Source organism: Pinus tabuliformis, chromosome 6, assembly GCF_031772625.1.
Source record: "Pinus tabuliformis cultivar Carrire ecotype Pingquan chromosome 6, CPIR1, whole genome shotgun sequence".
Lineage (NCBI taxonomy): Eukaryota > Viridiplantae > Streptophyta > Pinopsida > Pinales > Pinaceae > Pinus > Pinus tabuliformis.
Window position 1 is genome coordinate 669,814,175 of NC_142292.1, and position 17,800 is coordinate 669,831,974.

At 40.9% G+C, this 17,800-nt stretch overlaps 1 protein-coding gene across 1 annotated transcript; it reads left to right on the forward strand.

The window, feature by feature from the left end:
• Positions 1 to 8,663: 8,663 nt before the first annotated feature.
• LOC149260404 (uncharacterized) lies at positions 8,664 to 16,722 on the forward strand. Its single transcript, XM_089458738.1, has 4 exons — positions 8,664 to 8,870; positions 14,768 to 15,647; positions 15,762 to 15,903; positions 16,028 to 16,722. Exons 1-4 carry the CDS (start codon positions 8,664 to 8,666, stop codon positions 16,530 to 16,532), a joined length of 1,734 nt encoding a protein of 577 aa, XP_089314864.1. The 3' UTR covers positions 16,533 to 16,722.
• Positions 16,723 to 17,800: the final 1,078 nt, after the last annotated feature.

Below are 17,800 nucleotides of genomic sequence, written 5' to 3' on the forward strand. Positions count from 1 at the left end.
TGTCCTTTGTCTTTAACTTCTTTGGCATCATTCTTCGAAGTTACAACGTTCTTCTTTGGTTCAGTGTTCTTCCCAATCTCATTGTGTGAAGATGTGGAGCTTGTACCTTCATCAACTAGAGCCTTTCCTTCTTTTTCTGCGTTTATCTTCAACTGAGCTGCTTCTTTATCTGTCCTGTCCTGCAATTTTTCCTTTTGCAATTCCTTGAGCTTGTTGATCTCATTAGGAGTTGCATCAGGTTCTCCTTGCTTTTCAGGAAGGTCTTCTTGAAACCATCTTTTCAATATTTGTCTTCTTCTTTTTTCTTCTTCAACCTATAGCTTTAGAAGGGTGGTCTTTTCCACTTCTCCGTTAAGTACATGTATCTGTTCTTTTTGCTTCTCAGTTTCAATCCTAAACCTGCTTATTTTTTCTGAAGAGGTTTCAGTCCTTTTTGCTTTTGGTCAACTGTAGATATGCATCTTTGATATGATTCCTTTAATTCACTTGCCAAGTTCTCCTTTCAATCTCTTCTTCCTGCACCTGTTGTTTAAGCCTACTAATCTCCGTAAAGGAGGTATCAAGTTCTTGTTCCTTTTGATGGACTTCTTTCTTGAGATTTTGTGTCTCCATAGTCTTGACTTCTTCCAACTATACTCTAAGAATGCTAATGATCTCTGATTCTTCATTTTTCTTGTTGAGTTCTTTTGTTGTTCCGAATTTTGCTTCCAGAAGTCTGGTCTTTTTTCCTTTTGACTTTTGAAATCCTTTCTCACCTTGATCACTTGATTTTGAAACTTTGTCTTACTCATTTCTCCAATTTGTTCATCATAATCAGAAGGATTTGAATTTTCAATAACATCTTGAATTGATTGCTTTGTTGAATAGAGATTATGAAGATTTTCCCAAAGAGCTTTAGCTGTTGAACATTGACCAACTTTTGTTTTCACAGAATTTGGAAAAACATTCAAAATTGCATCCATGGCCTTTGAATTGTACCTTTTAGCTTCATCGGTAGATGTGTCTCCAGAAATAATTGATTCCCATACTCCATGTGCCTGCAAATGTACTTCCATCCTGGATTCCCATATCTAGTAATTATCTACATCAAAATCAGGGGTTGGTACAAAATGCTCACTTTCTTCAGATTTTGTTGTACCTGTACCTTCCTTTGAAATCTTTGCAACCTTTTTCTTTGACTTTCCTATCTCTATGCACTGAAAACTCCCTTCCAACTTTAAGTTGTTACTGAAGGAACCATGCTCTGATACCGATTATTGGAAATACTCAGAGGGGGTTTAATCAATATTTCTTAGCAATTAGCACATTTAAATCCTTTTCGGAGCGTTAGTTATCCTTCAATTTTTATTAATGTTATTCTTCAACAATTATAAACAATAATCAATTGTAGACAACACCATACAACAATGCAGGAGGATAAAACAATAGACACAAATATTTTTAGGTGGAAAACCCCTCTGGGTCAAAAACCATTGAATGATTCTCTAGTAATTGTCTTCTTCTCTCTTTAAAAGAAATATTAATTACATCAAGATTTCAGGTACAACTGAGGGATGCATCAACCCCTTAATTCATAGGCCACAACCTATAGGATGCTACTAAACCTAATATTCTGATGAAAGCAAAAGGATACCCCAACACCCTGTAGAACAGGCCACAACTTGATGAGTGCCCCAACACTCTGTTTTCCAACTGCTGTTGGAAAGGATGCTTCACTGCTCTGTTAGTTTATCAACCACAAATGAATGGATGCCACAATGCCTTGTACAAGCTACTACCTGCCCTAGCACTACCCTGCCGCCCTAAGTGTTCTAAAGCCACAACTTGAAAATGACACCAATCACCTCCCTTGCACCACCCTGCCACCCTGAAGAGCCGACGGACCACATTTCACAATTTTCATACTGGATACCCCTATGCTCTGAATCAATATAAGAATGTTGATTAAAAGATAACATTGCACTCCTTAAGTTGACCACTGAACAACCATTGCTCAAATTGTCACTGCACTGCACATCAAACACTGTATGCCAATGTTGCCAGATCATACTGCTATCACTAACCACTGTACATCCCAACTAAATCACTATACTGGCTACCAGTTCTCAATTGCACATCCCTGTCACTGCACTACACAACTCATGAATAAATAAGCATCAGGAGCTCATAAAGCAAATTGCCACATCACCAAACCACACACCCTGTATTGGTGCAAGTGTCGAATGCAAATTTCTAATAATGGCATATACCAATATGGCACGGCCCGCACAGGTCATCCCTATGACCCGCTATCAGTGCTCTCAAGCTCTGTCTACAGAGAGCTACAAGCATATGTTCCTACACTACTGAGCACTGCTCACAATCTGATATCCATCGTTACATCAAGATGATGTGCCCTCAGAAACCTGTTACCCTGTAAGGTCACAATCAAGTTATCCTAGGTTATCGTAGTCATTGTCAACTCAAGGTTCTACTAGTCAAAGTCAACATATCAATAACTTGTTATGTCAGTCAAACATCATGTTGCATGTAGTGTGTCAAGTCTAGTCAAAGTCAAAATATCAACATATGTGGTATGTCTAGTATGTTAAGTTTACTCCCACTAAGTCAGGGTCAACAGTTACTAGGACCTACCTATATACCAAGCGAATTGACAATCACCAAGGGTACATCACTCATCAAATCAAGTCAATGCAAGGTCAATTGCAACATAGTTGAGTTAACTTAGCTTATATATCTAATCACTGTTATGTCTAATTGTCATGTTGCATGAGATATCAAATCTACTTTTAATGAGTCAAAGTCAACGTATCAATGTTCAGTCAAGCCAAGTTAATATGATGAGCTAAGTTATCAGGCCAATTGATAATTAAAAGGATAGTTACTATAGCAAAGAAATCAAGTCAATGTGATGAGACATATTTATTTAGCAGGGCTACATTCACAAGGAAGATAAAAAATAGTCATAAGTGCAAATATATCATTGTCATGTCAGATCAAGGACATAACAAATCAACTGACAGTCACTCACAGGGATATGTTATTTATCAATTCAAGTCACAAGTGTGATGAGACATATCTATATACCAAGAGAGATGCTAGAGCAGGGCTACCTTTCTTAAGATACCCATAAGGATATGTCAAGTCAACATACAATCATGTCAATATACAGTTGTCACTTACAAGTATCATATTATGTCATTGTTACTTCACTGAAATGTCAATTAGAGTTACATATAAGACCATTTTTATGTCTAGATCTGAGTGTCCAGGTTAAGGTCAAATTGTAAGTTATCATATCATAAGTCATAGTCTTTGTCACATTGTTATTGCCTATAGTGTTAAGAATCTTATAATAAGGATGACTGTAGTATACCTTAAAACACACCCTACATCCCTTCTTGAAATACATGTGGATGTCCCCTAGAAGGACCCTGGACTCTCTCTATCCTCTAGAAGTTCCTCACTGCCTTCAAAGAGCAAACATGACTATTCGCTGCCCTAATATAGTGCTAGAGGTTTGCAGTGCAGTGAAAAGTGCTTGGATCAATCTCAATACAAGGCCTAGACTCACTCTACCCTTGGATTTGCCTTGAAGAGGAGGCCGCACACCAATGGAGGCTTCTTAGTTTGATGCCTTAGGAAAAGCAGAAGGCCCCTAACCGCAGAGATAATAGGGCCAAAATCTTATGCCAAAAACATCTTGCAACCAGCACCTAATCACATGAAACACTTGCCTTTAGAGACTGAGATAGAGGAGGAAGAAACAATCGACATTTGAGAGTAGTTTGCCAAAAATAAACTCACTGCCCTAGCTTCCTGAGGTAGGCCAAATATCACAGAAGTCAACAAAAATTTTAGAGCTAAATCATTTGCTTGGTTGGTGTGATTTGAAGGCTTAAAGATCTTCCTTTTATAGTTTTTGGTAGGCTAATTAGGGGCTTCATTAGGTGCTATTTTAGGATGTTTTAAAAACATTTTTTTTAATAAGATTAATTTAATCTAGTAGTTATTATTGAAAAGTATGAGGTCTATCACTATCATTAATCTAACTAAAAGCCCTTAAACAAGTTTAATTATGGGTAGACATAAAGTAAATGGGTTACCAGACAACCCAATAGCTCAACAAAATAAAATATGCCAACATTTTCCCACATTTGTGAGCCATAAGGCCTCTCTTGTCATGATGTCTTGCCCTTTTAGGGAAAAAATGCTCCAAAAGTGCAATGCAAGGGCTAGATGTGTCTCTAAGCATCATGATCAACTTTAATTTGAGAAACGCCAAATATGGGTGCCCCATGTCATCTTCATGGGTGCCATATTGACAATCTAGTGTATTCTCTCTCCCACGGGACTCTATGAGGTAATACAATCCCTCCCTAATCATCCTAAGGATGATTTTCATCATTTCGGCTCCAGGTCAAAGGCATGCCCATCAAGTAGTGTCAATGCCAGGCTGGCGGGCATCCTAGGTCCACTTGGTACATCATCAAGAATCCTCAATGCCAAGAAAATTGAGCTCAGTGTTTTGAAAGCCGAGGGTGCTTTGGGGTGTCCATCAACAACCAAGATCATCAAAGTGTTGAATTCTTTATTGTAGAAGGTAAATGATGCATCTGCAAGGTCATCATGCTCTTCGGAAGTGTAGTATGGCCTAGGCATTATGTGGAGTAATAGTGGAATAGTGTGCCCTCAAGACCTCGGATGCTCTGTGAAAAAAACACCTAGCAAAACCATCTCAAACTCAAGTGAAAAATCCACTCATTAGAGACAATAACCGTAGATGAATCTAAATAGAATGAGGGAATAATAATAATTCAAACTAGGATCACCTTCAAATATCTAACTAGACCATGTCCCATAAAAGTGTTCCCTACCTTTGCAGAGGTGGCTAGTTGATCAAACATATTAGGTGCTTCTAATCCCTAATGGGAAGTGGCATTTCCAAGGTCAACCCTTCAATTTATAGGTTCTAGCAAAAGCAGGCGGCAATGGAGGGAAATGACTCCATCGCTAAGTGTCATGTTCAAGCGACCAACTAATGGAGATCCACATCCTAAGTTTATAGATGTAATGGAGGGTGAAATCATGGAGGCATGAGTTACCCCTTTCCTTGGCCTACTTTTTCCACCCCTCTTGTGTGCATTTTACTTCTTTTAGATAATGATTTTAAATGGTGCATAGCTCAAGGATCAAAGCTTTCTTTTTATGATGTAGCATTTATTTTACCCCTTAAGATGAGTCATTTTCTAACTCATCAGGTTTGGGACATGCAAGGGTTCCTTATGATGTAATGGAGCATCTCGTGCTCAGGAATTAGGCGATGGCTAGTGAGGAGGGTAGAACTCATGCCAGGATTTTTCCTACGTGCTAATTATTTACTAGCCATATTTTGCATTTTAACTTTTTCTTTTTCTTTGTTGTGGATATCTTATGCTTTTTCATTCTTGTAGCTGCATCAACCTCATACAAAATGTTTTCCAGTGCCCTCGTTAGGAGATCCCTCTGGTGGCAACACTCCAACAACCTGTTGTGCATCAGCATGCTTTGTTGCACACAAATACGTACCCCTGCACTCCTCTCCATAGCATTGAACTACATGGCACAACTCCATGCACCACTAAATACCAACGCTCAATGTTGTGCCACCATGTACCATAGGAAATACCATATGTGCCCGTGCATCCACCACTCTGCTAGTACACACACCATGATGTGATCTATGTTGATTTTTGAGTAGCTTGGGAGGTACTCCAAGCCCTAGGGTTCATGGTTTGGAGGTTGGAGCACAACAAAGTCATTTGTGGGCTTAGAACCCAAGGTTGGGGTTTTTCACCCATTGAGGTTTGGGCCAAAACCATGAGGCATTTTGGACATGTGAGGGATGGAGATGATAGAGAACAGTGAGGAGAATCCAACGCTTCGAGAATCGTCGAATTCTGAGATGTCCTTGATGAGTTATGAATTTTTGAAGTTGACAATTAATTATTGGACAATCAAGTCATGTAGGCTTGAGTAAAATTGGTCCAAGAGACATGTCTCTTCAACAAATTCGTGGAGCCCTTGTAAAGTCTATAAATACAAGGTGAATGTGATCATTTTTATTCATCCAAGAACATGAAATCATCATCATTTCATCTTTGAGCTGGCCGCATGCAAAGGAGGACAAGACATGGAGGTTTTAGGGTTGTTTTTGGCATGTTTCACCATCACCACAGATCCGAGTTTATTGCAGGAGCAGTCGCAGTAAAGAGAGGGGTTGTAAGGGTTGTTTGAGGTGTAGATTTACTGCAGGGTACCTCTGTTTGAGGGCCGCAGAGGTTAGTCTTCTTGCAGGGAGTCGAAACACCTAGTTTAAGGGTGTTAAGGGTTGTTCTAGGGTGCCGCAGAGATTTAGAGGAGTTTTTTGTAGTTAGGAGAGGGATGGGAGGCCTAACCTAATCTAATACTCTTCCTAGAACGCTGTCCTAAACACCAGGTGCAAGGGACAGCAAGACCGTAGCCTTGGAGGAGGTCTAGAAGCTAAGATAAGGAGCTGCAACAGTGTGTTATCAGCCCTAACTAGGAACATATTCATATTGCAGTAGAAAAGTCGTAAAAAAAAGGTTTTTTAGGATGTGTTTTGGGTTGATTTGATGTTGGGGATTGTGTCCTAGTGTGGACAGAGTTATTGTGTGAAAATTTCTGAATCTACAGATCAGAAATCCTACTGCAATCATTGGTTTATCATCTCCTACTTATTCTTTACATTCAACAAGTTATTTAATTATTTAAACAATGATGAAAACACGATTGAAGCCTACACATACATTCAGATCATGAACTGAAATATACTGAGACAATCACACAAGGGACACCGTTATTTTTGGACAATCGTCCTCGGAAAAACCCAATTCGGGAAAACCAGTACAGCATATAGAGGGTTTGTATTATTAAGCAGTTTTCTGAATGCAACTAGGGTGCCAAATCCGGCTCATGCAACAGAGAATAAACTTGGCAGAAGTACCTCTATCTAGAGACATATTTTGGCAATCCAGCAACTAGATGATCAAACCCCACAGATGAAAATTGTTGTTCCTAGTGTTGGGCAGCAATGGCTGCTCCAAGCTCTGCACTGGAACTGCGTCACCTCCTCTAGGAGCTGCGTCACACTCCTAGTGAGCCTCCCTTGCTTAGAAGTCGATATGTTAAACTATTGCTCTCTCTGCCCCATAGAAAACCCCAGCACTGCCTCCAAGGAACTCCGTCAGCCCCTCTAGCTTCTGCGTCACCCTCACTGGAGCTGCGATGTCTCTCCTGCTGCTCCTCTGCTTCTCTGCTATGTCTCCTCGGCCTTGGACTGAAGTCCCTCTGCTAAATTTCCCCTCTCACTACAACTCAGATCAATTAGCTCGACTTTCTCAGCAAACCACGCCCCAGAAAAATCGAACTCTTTGATCTCTTGGTGTGTGTCCAATTGACCCTCAAGCCTCCTCTTATACTTTTCCTGTTGATGAATCAACGACCGTGATCTAATCTCTAATCAACGACTAAGATTAAAACAGGCTTGATCCTCGTCACTTAGAACCTTCTCACCCATATTTTTATTAATACACATTAATATTTTTATTTTCCTAAGTTTAGACTTAGGAACCCATTAAAAATATTAATTAATGTAATAACTCCTCATCTAGGTGGAATTTCTCCAAACGATTTCTAGGTTCTAGAGATCTCATGTGTTCTAGCCCCTCCACCAAATTTCGGAGCTAGAGAACATCCGATGCTACCCAAAATCAACATATTGCAGCCTGTGGGAACCATTTGGAGGGCTTATCTTGGTGGATGTAAGCCTATCCTAGGAGTAGATCTTGCAGTGGAGGATTGGGTGCCATTGGATTGATAGAGGACAGTGTGTTGGATAACCAAAGTAGCCCTTGAAAAGCAGTCCTAAAGGAAGTGTGACAGTTGAAGGTTGGGTGAAGATTGGAGCCTAATGTGCAACACCTTGAGGGACGAAAGTGACTGCTCGATTGGCAAATTGGAGCTCAGGTGTAGGCCAGCCTAGAAGTGCAAATTGGATGAGCTCGTGCTCATTGTAGCAGAGGCGACTTGCAACAGTGATAAGTGGTAGCCCTCTTGGAGACTCTATGTGTTGTCCTTTGATGGACTAAGGGGCAGCTAGAGAGTAGAACAGGAGCGAAGGACTGGCCGGACGAGATACGACATTAGTGAGATTGTCATTGTATCTTGTATTCCCTAGACTATTGTATTATTCAAATTGGTTTAATAACACGAAGATTGGGTTGTACATATTTGTACAATATTTTGTAAAAAGTTGTCTATACTTATGCATGTGTGATTTATTGCTTTATATTTTCCGCTATGCAAAGTAGTTCTGTTGAGATTCTCGGTTTGGTAGCGTCAGAGATTCTAAGATTCTATCCTAGACCCAAGGTCGTGGAAATTCAACATCGTATCAGAGCGTGTCTAAGCTACTTTGGAAAATAGTGAATCATCAGAGTGCACAACGAAGTACAACTTAAGAGGGAGTTGGTCACATTGTAGGTGAAGAGCTCACTACAATGTTGAAGTTGCACACTGGTCTCCGGTATGAGGACAGGTTGGAGGGGTTGCCCAACTATAGTCCATGGAAGGAAAGGATCAAGTTGGTCTTGCAGGTAAAAATGATATGGGAGTTTGCCGAGAAAGCCATCATGAACCCAACTGACCCAAAGGAGCTGGAAGTGTATGAGGATTTGGATACGAGGGTGAGATTGATCATCCTTGATGGTGTGAAGGATCCCCTAATACCCTGTTTGTCTGGGAAGAACAGTGCACATGAGATGTGGATGGCTCTTTACAATTTGATCCAAAATAAGAACGAGAACCAGGTACTAGTATTGGAGGATAGGTTGAAGTCCACCAAGATGATACTGGGTGAAGGAGTGACTTCGTATCTGATGAGATTGTCTCAGGTCAAAGATGAGCTTGCTGCCATCGATGTGACTATTTCAGATTCTGATATGGTGAGGATTTTTTTGAAAGGGTTCACCAAGTAATGGAAGCCCTTCATCAAGCGGGTTGTTGCCAGAGAGAAGCTGCCAGATTGGAATAGGTTGTGGGACGACTTCATTCAGGAAGAGTTGCGAGACGAGGATCTTCATCGAAAGAAGAAGACTTTCGATGATCATGTGGCACTTACAGCACGAATGAAGGGTAAGCGGTAGAAGGATTTCAGTAAATTCAAGTGTTTTAATTGTCGCGAGGTGGGTTATTTTTCGTCGAGATGTATGAAGAGGAAGAAGATGGGAGATGACGAGAAGAAGAAAGGGAAGCAGTTCATCGGTGTTGTCACGTCTGCTGAGATAGATGCTCTCAACAAGATGTTGGAAGAGGAGGAATTTTCTATGATCTCTCATTTCTCGCAGGGTACTATCAATGAGGATGGATGGTATGTGGACAATGGTGCGTCGAAACATATGCCGAGGTCACAATAGGTTTTTGAGACTCTAGCTGAACGGGACTCGAAGTTGCACATGGTGTTGGGCAATAGGATTTAGAAGGAGATCCGAGGATTGGGAGTTGTGCCATTCATGATGGAGATAGGATGGGTGATGTGGGTCTAGGATGTATTGTTTGTACCAAGACTCATATATAGCGTGATATCTGTCTCAATGATTGAGAAGAAGGGGTTTAAGGTCTTGTTCCAGGATGGGAAGGCAAGACTCAGACCTAGAGGCTCTAGCTCCGCAGGTATTGTGCTTGGAGTTAGAGAGCATGGTCTATACAAGTTGACGGGCAAGCCTATGGAACATGCGAAGAAGAAGCAAGCAGACCAGGTGCAAGTTCCAGAGAAGCAGTTGCAGGTGTAGGCTTTTGAGGGGCAGGTACAAGTTCCAGAGAAGAAGGTCCAGATTTTAAAGGCTTAAACGGAGTCGCGTTCTAGTAGGAGTTTGCAAATTCAGAGGGAGTCTCTGTATCCAAAGAAGAGCGCATGGTTAGTGGGGAGGAAGGGTGCTTCCACATCTTCCAAGAAGGAATCATGGAGGGATTGGAAAGCAATACAGGAGAAGAAGAAGAACTAGGATGCTTCCAGTAACAGTGACTCTTCCGAGAGAGGCGTAGTTCATGCTACAAGGATTGTTGCAGTGGTGAGTGCCAAGAGTTGGGCGAGTGTTGCGAGTAGTGATGATGACGATGAGTTACTTCCTAGTCTTGGAAGTACCTCCCTCTCTAAGAGGGAGTGTTGATTTTTGAGTAGCTTGGGAGGTACTCCAAGCCCTAGGGTTTGTGGTTTGGAGGTTGGATCACCATAAAGTCATTTGTGGGCTTAGATCCCAAGGTTGTGGTTTTGCACCCATCGAGGTTTGGCCTAAACCATGAGGCATTTTGGACATGTGATGGATGGAGATGATAGAGGATAATGAGGAGAATCCAACGCTTCAAGAATCGTCAAATTCTGAGATGTCCTTGATGAGTTATGAATTTTTGAAGTTGACAATTAATTATTGGACAATCAAGTCATGTAGGCTTGAGTCAAATTGGTCCAAGAGACATGTCCCTTCCACAAATTTGTGGAGCCCTTGTAAAGTCTATAAATACAAGGTGAATGTGATCATTTTTACTCATCCAAGAACATCAAATCATCATCATTTCATCTTTGAGTTGGCTGCACGCAAAGGAGGACAAGACATGGAGGTTTTAGGGTTGTTTTGGGCATGTTTCACCATCAACACAGATCCGAGTTTATTGCAGGAGCAACCGCAGAAAAGAGATGGGTTATAAGGGTTGTTTGAAGTGCGGATTTTTTCCAGGATACCTCTGTTTGAGGGCCGCAAAGGTTAGTCTCCTTGTAGGGGGCGAAAGGCCTAATTTAAGGGTGTTAAGGGCTGTTGTAGGGTGCCGCATATATATGGAGGAGTTTTGTGCAGTTAGGAGAGGGATGGGAGGCCTAACCTAAGCTAAGACTCTTCATAGAATGCAGTCCTAAACACAAGGTGCAAGGGATAGCAAGACCGTAGCCTTGGAGGAGGTCTGGAAGGTAAGATAAGGGGCTACAACAATGTGTTATCAGCCCTAACTAGGACCATATTCATATTGCAGTAGAATAGTCCTTAAACAAAGGTATGTTATGATGTGTTTTAGGTTGATTTGATGTTGGGGATCGTGTCCTAGTGTGGGCAGAATTATTGCAGCCAGTGGGAGCCGTTTGGAGATCTTATCTTGGTGGATGTAAGCCTATCCTAGGAGCAGATATTTTAGTGGAGGATTGGGTGCCATTGGATTGGTGGAGGGCAGTGTGTTGGCTACCCAAAGTAGCCCTTGATAAGCAGTAAAGAAATGATGACAATTGAAGGTTGGGTGAATATTGGAGCCTAATGTGCAACACTTTGATGGACGAAAGTGACTTCTAGATTGGTAGATTGGAGCTCAGGTGTTATCCAGCCTAGAAGAGTAGATTGGATCAGCCTGTGTTCATTGTAGAAGAAGCGACTTGTAGTAGTCATAGGTGGCAACCCTCCTGGACACTCTATGTGTTTTCCTTTGATGGACTAGAGCAAAGGACTGGCAAGATGAGATACGACCAAGAGATTGCAGTGAGATTGTCATTGCATCTTGTATTCCCTAGACTGATGTATTATTCAGATCGGTTTAATATAACGAATATTGGGTTGAACATATTTATACAATATTTTGTGAAACGTTGTCTATACTTGTGCAGGTGTGATTTACTGCTTTATATTTTCCGTTGTGCAAAGTAGTTCTATTGAGATTCTTGGTTTGGTAGCGTCAGAGATTCTAAGATTCTATCCTAGACCCAAGGTCGTGGAAATTCAACATGGTATCAGAGCGTGCCTGAGTTAATTTGGAAGACAGTGAATCATCAGAATCCACAACAAAGTACAACTTAAGAGGAAGTTGGTCACATTGTAGGTGAAGGGCTCACTACAATGTCGAATTTGCAGGCTGGTCTCTGGTATGACGACAGGTTGGATGGGTTGTCCAACTATAGTCCATGGAAGGAAAGGATCATTTTTCCGGGAAGGACACTACACATGAGATGTGGATGGATCTTCAGAATTTGTTCCAGAATTAGAATGAGAACCGGGTACTAGTATTGGAGGATAAGTTGAAGTCCACTAAGATGATACAGGGTGAAGGAGTGACTTCGTAGCTGATGAGATTGTCTCAGTTCAAAGATGAGCTTGTTGTTGTCGGTGTGCCTATTTCAGATTGTGATATGGTGAGGATTGCTTTGAAAGGGTTCATCAAGGAATGGAAGCCCTTCATAAAGGGGATCATTGCTAGACTAGAATAAGTTGTGGGAGAGTTGCGAGACGAGGATCTTCAACCAAAGAAGAAGACTTTCGATGATGACGTGTCATTTGCAGCACGAATGAAGGGTAAGCAGAAGAAGGACTTGAGTAAAGTCAAGTGTTTTAAGTGGTGAGATGGGTCATTTTTCATCGAGATGTCCGATGAAGAAGAAGACAGCAGATGACGAGAAGAAAGGGAAGCAGGTCGCCAGTGTTGCCACCTTTGCTAAGATAGATGTTGTCACGAGGAGGTTGGAAGAGGAGGACTTTGCTACGATCTCTAATTTCTCGCAAGGTACTATCAATGAAGATGGATGATATGTGGACAGTGGTGCATCGAAACATATGATAGTGTCACAAGAGGTTTTCAAGACTCTAGCTGAATGGCACTCGAAGTTTCACATGGTGTTGTGCGACAAGAGTCAAAAGGAGATACGAGGATCAGGAGATGTGCCATTCAGGATGGAGACAGGACAAGTGATGGGGGTCCAGGATGGACTGTTTTTACCAGCCTCTAGGACTTAGATATAGCGTGATATTTGTCTGGATGATCGAGAAGAAGAGGTTTGAGGCCTTATTCCATGATGGGAAGGCAAGACTCAGTCCTAGAGGCTCTAGCTCCGTAGGTATTGTGCTTGGAGTTACAGAATTTTTTGGACGATATTCTGGCATAAAATCCTCATTCTTATAGTAGTGCGAATTACTGGTTAGCTGAGGAATTTGCACCATTTTGTATGTTCGACTTTGGCTTAGAGAGAGGCCAAATCTTTTCTGGGTATTTTCGAGTTGGAGGAGAGGAGCTTGCGGTTGCTATTTTAGAGCATTTTGGGCATTATTTTGAGTAGGACAACTAGTTCCATTTGGCAGCCTATAACAGATTTTCTGGGTAGTGTGCATTATCATTTTGGAGCCATTTCAGTAGTTGGCTCAGCGAGATTTCACCTGGGGTTTGCATCAGTGTTGCACACATCGCGATTTAATCGCGATAAAATCGGAAAATCGCGATTTTTTCAAAATGCCGATTCAAATCGCGATTTTTATCCAAAAAATCGGCGGAAATTTTTTTTAACGATTTTTATCGAAAAAATCGCGATTTTTTCGAAAAAATCGCGATTTTTAAGGAAAAAATCGCGGGAGGCGCGGGCAGCGGGGGTTTTATATGTAAAATCGATTTTTTGTTTATTCATTCAGCAGTCCGCCGCGGAGGAGAAGGAGGAGAAGGAGAAGAAGGGAGGGAGAGGGTTGCCGTCGCTTGTGGGAGCCGATTTTAGGAGGAATCCAAGCCAAGATCGCGAATTTGTCCATAAACCAGGTATGTAGATTAATTTTTTTTTGTTTTGGTTCTCTAAAAACTTTGTTTTTCATTGTTTTTAAAGAATTTTTAGAAATTTTTCATTGATTTGGGATGGGTTATTTGTTATGACTATGAGAACCAATTTTTGATTTTTATTTTCTCATTTTCTTTAAACATTGTTTATTTTTTTTGATTTTTCATTGTTTTTTGGGTTTAGAAATTCAAATTGGGATTTTGGAAATAATTAGCTTGTAATTTTGCAAATGCTAAATTGTAATTTGTATTTACTATTTACTATTATCATTTATGTAATCCTAAATTCCTATTTCCTAATCCTTATTTTTCCATAGGTTTGCAAATTCAAAATTCAAAAACAAACATGCCAAGGAAATTTGATCCTTTCTGGGAATATGGTGACCCTAAAACTCCGAATGATAGACAAAACTTGATTTGCAAGTTGTGTGGAAAGGAAATATTCGGGGGGTTGTACAGGTTGAAGTTCCACCTTGCACAAATCCCTGGACGTGATGTGGGGCCCTGTCTAAAGACAAATGCTGAAATTATCCAAAAAGCCATGAGAGCATTGGGAGAATTAGAGCACACTAGAGACGCCAAAGAAGAACTCAAAAGGCAACTAAGAAGGTCAGTTGAAGGAAGTGGGCCAAGTGGCACAGGTTCTACTGCAGCGTCAGTCAATCCGTTTGCTGCATCATCATATTTTGTTCCTCGAACCACACCTGGTTCACAACCAACTATCGGTTCAATGATGAAAAGAACTGAAAAAGAAAAAGCTGACAAGTTGATGACAAAATTTCTCCTCTGGAGTGATATTCCTTTCAGCATTATAAGGAATAATCCATTTTTCCAACCTACTCTTGATGCTGTTGCCAGTGTTGGCCCGGGGTACAAACTCCCTTCTCTTCATGATTTCAGAGGCCGGCTTCTTCAAGATGAAAAGCGTGACTGCACCCAAAGATTGGAGGATTTTAGGGCATCATGGGCACAAACAGGATGCACTGTTATGTCAGATGGTTGGACTGACCAAAAGGGGAGAACCCTTATAAACTTCTTGGTTAGTTGTCCCTTGGGGACTATGTTTATCAAATCTGTTGATGCAACTCATCAAATCAAAGATGCAAAAAATTTATGTGATTTGCTGGATGTGTTTATTTTGGAGGTGGGTGCAGAAAATGTTGTCCAAGTCATAACGGACAACGCTGCAAATTATGTTGCTGCTGGTAGATTGCTTATGGACAGGCATCCTACTTTATTTTGGACACCTTGTGCTGCCCATTGTATTGATTTGATGTTAGAGGACATAGGGAAAATTCCCTTTGTCAAAGAGGCTGTTGACTCATCAAAAACCATCACAAAATTTATTTACAATCACACATCTGTGCTTAGCTTGATGAGAAAATGCACCAACAACAAAGAGTTGGTGCGCCCCGCCATTACACGGTTTGCGACGAGTTTCATATCTCTTCAATCCCTCTTGAATTCTATGTGGGATTTGAAGAGAATGTTTGTTTCAGAGGAGTGGCGTTCTTCGCCAATGAGCCGCAAACCAGAAGGAGAGGCCGTCTGCAGACTTGTTTCATACCAAGAAGACTTCTGGGCGGGAGTGCAGGAGGTGTGCGCTGTCACAGAACCTTTGGTAAAGGTTCTTCGGTTGGTAGATGGTGAGAAGCCCGCAATGGGCTATTTGTATGAAGCCATGGATAGGGCCAAAGAAGCCATTCGGTCCTACTATGATGACAAGGGAGATGATGGGTTCCAGAGACAACTCCTTCTATGGAAGGTCATTGATGAGCGATGGAACAACACACTCCATCGTCCCATTCATGCTGCTGGCCTTTTCCTGAACCCTGCATTTTCTTATGCATGTGGGTTTAATTTTGATGTTGAGGTCGTGGAAGGATTATTAACCTGTGTCCAGAAGATGGTGAAAACTCCAGAAGAACGTATGGAGGTCTCTAGACAAATTGAGCAATATAAGTTGTCAGGTGGCACATTTGGCTTTGAGATGGCTATCAATGATAGGACGGTTAAAATCCCAGGTATTTTTTAGTTTGTAGTATGTACTTTGTAACTTTGTTTCAAATTTCATTGTTTCTTCAAATTCCATTTTTTTCTTATGTTTATTTAAAATTTTCTTTGTAATTTTGTTGTAGACGCATGGTGGAAGATGTATGGTGGCAGAGTACCCCTTTTGCAAAATCTTGCCGTGCGCATCCTCAGCCAAACATGCAGCTCCTCGGGATGTGAGCGCAATTGGAGTGTATTTGAAAAAATACACAACAAGAAGCGCAATAGGTTAACACTTAAACATTTAAAATATTGCAAATTTCCAAATAAATTTTTGAATTCATTAAAGTTTTAAACAATATTTTTTTTATAATATTAATTATTAATTTATTATTTCATGAACTTTGTACAGGTTGGAGTCCCATAGACTTAATGACATGGTCTATGTCTACTACAATCTTCGATTGTGGGTGAAACAACTAGAGAAGACACCTGATACGGAAGCCATCTCATTGGATGGGATTGACACCACTGCTGAATGGAGGGTTGAGACCGAGAGGCCTCTCATGGATCCCACTGAGGATTGGTTAGTGCAGGATGAGGGGGAGGAGGAGGGGGAGGAGGAGGAGGAGGAGGAGGAGCAGGAGCAGGAGCAGGAGCAGGAGGAGGAGGAGTTGGAGGAGCAGGAGGAGGAGGTGACACCGCCTACCCGGGCTACCCGGGCTACCACTACCACCAGTAGAGGACGTGGTCTCCGTCCACCTCAGCCTCTTGTAGCTGCTACTACTAGTTCTTCAGCTTCTAGAGCACGTCAGACTCCACTGCCATTTCCACCACCACAGGCACCAGCTTCTACATCTAGAGGGAAAGAGAAAGCTGTGCCATATTCTCGCAAGAGGGGCAGAGGAAATCAATAGGATTAGACTTTCATTTTATTGTATATGACATTATGACATGATGAGATACATTATCATATTTTTTGTTGATATTTTGAGGCTGAGTTGGACTTGGGACTCAGGACTTACTATTCAGGACATGATTCAATGTTATGTGTGATTTTAGCGCTAGAAATGATATTGAACATCTTATATATTAGTTTTTTTATCATATTTATGTGTCAATGTATTTATTTTATGTTGTAGATGGTTTAGATATTAAAAAAATTGAAAAAAAATGAAAAAAAATGAATATTTTTGTGCCAAACGATTTTTTCCGATTTTTTCCCGATTTTTTCCCGATTTTAACGATTTTTCCGATTTTTTCCCGGCGCCGATTAAATCCCGATCGCGATGTGTGCAACATTGGTTTGCATAGCTTGCATAGTAAGCCCAGGTTCCATTGTTCTTACACGTTATGTACTCAGATTCCCATTGATTAATATAATGGCTCAGTTATTCTGCTTATTTTCTATGGTGTTCTAATTTGGGTGCTTGGACTTTAATTTTAATTGTAGTTCCTAGTTCATGTTTTTGGTATTTACTGTTATTTTCGAATTAGGAATATTACACATTTAATTAGTATTAAAACCCTAATTGAACTAGTACCCTTCCCTATTGTCATTTCCCAAAAATTACTCACCTATCTTTTGATTGTCTACTTGACCTCATTGATTTGGAGTCTGGACACCCTCATCTTGGTATATTTTGTAGGGTTTCCACTAAATGAAGTTACCTAAGACTCAATTATTAGCCTCATCAATTTTGACCGTCCTTGACCTTCTCATTAGTTTTGAACTATTCTCAAACATAGTCAAAATATGCTTCTATCTCCTATACCCTTGTTCATCATTCTTGTTTTATGATAGTTTCTCTATGCCATTTCTCCCTCTTTCTTTCCATGGGGTTTCTCTTCCTATTTGCACCTACCCTAACCAACTTGAGCCACCCCGTTAATTCCCCTCTCTTGCCTTTTCATTCCCCATGACGATTTCCACCCTACTCTTCTTCTCTTTCCCTTGCCTATTGAATGCTGAAGGAAAGCCTTTCTTTCTAGTCCTAACCTTTCTCTAGTGCCTTGTGGATTATGCTAGCCTCAAGGTTTCCATAATTAATATGATTTACCAAGTTGAGTGAAGCTTAGTTTTGGTATGGGACCATTGTGAGACAACCCTAGGCCTCTCATCCTTAGGGCTTCTCAAGAAATTACCAGCACCCCTATTCATACTTTTGCTCATCAACTCCTCCTT

What these genes read in the sequence shown, in the direction of transcription:
- LOC149260404 (XM_089458738.1), top strand. Translation starts at nt 8,664, where the DNA reads ATGATATGGGAGTTTGCCGAGAAAGCCATCATGAACCCAACTGACCCA. An exon ending in AAAATAAGAACGAGAACCAG is followed by an intron (nt 8,871 to 14,767) that starts GTACTAGTATTG and finishes TTTATTTTGGAG; the next exon opens with GTGGGTGCAGAAAATGTTGT. An exon ending in CACAACAAGAAGCGCAATAG is followed by an intron (nt 15,904 to 16,027) that starts GTTAACACTTAA and finishes AACTTTGTACAG; the next exon opens with GTTGGAGTCCCATAGACTTA.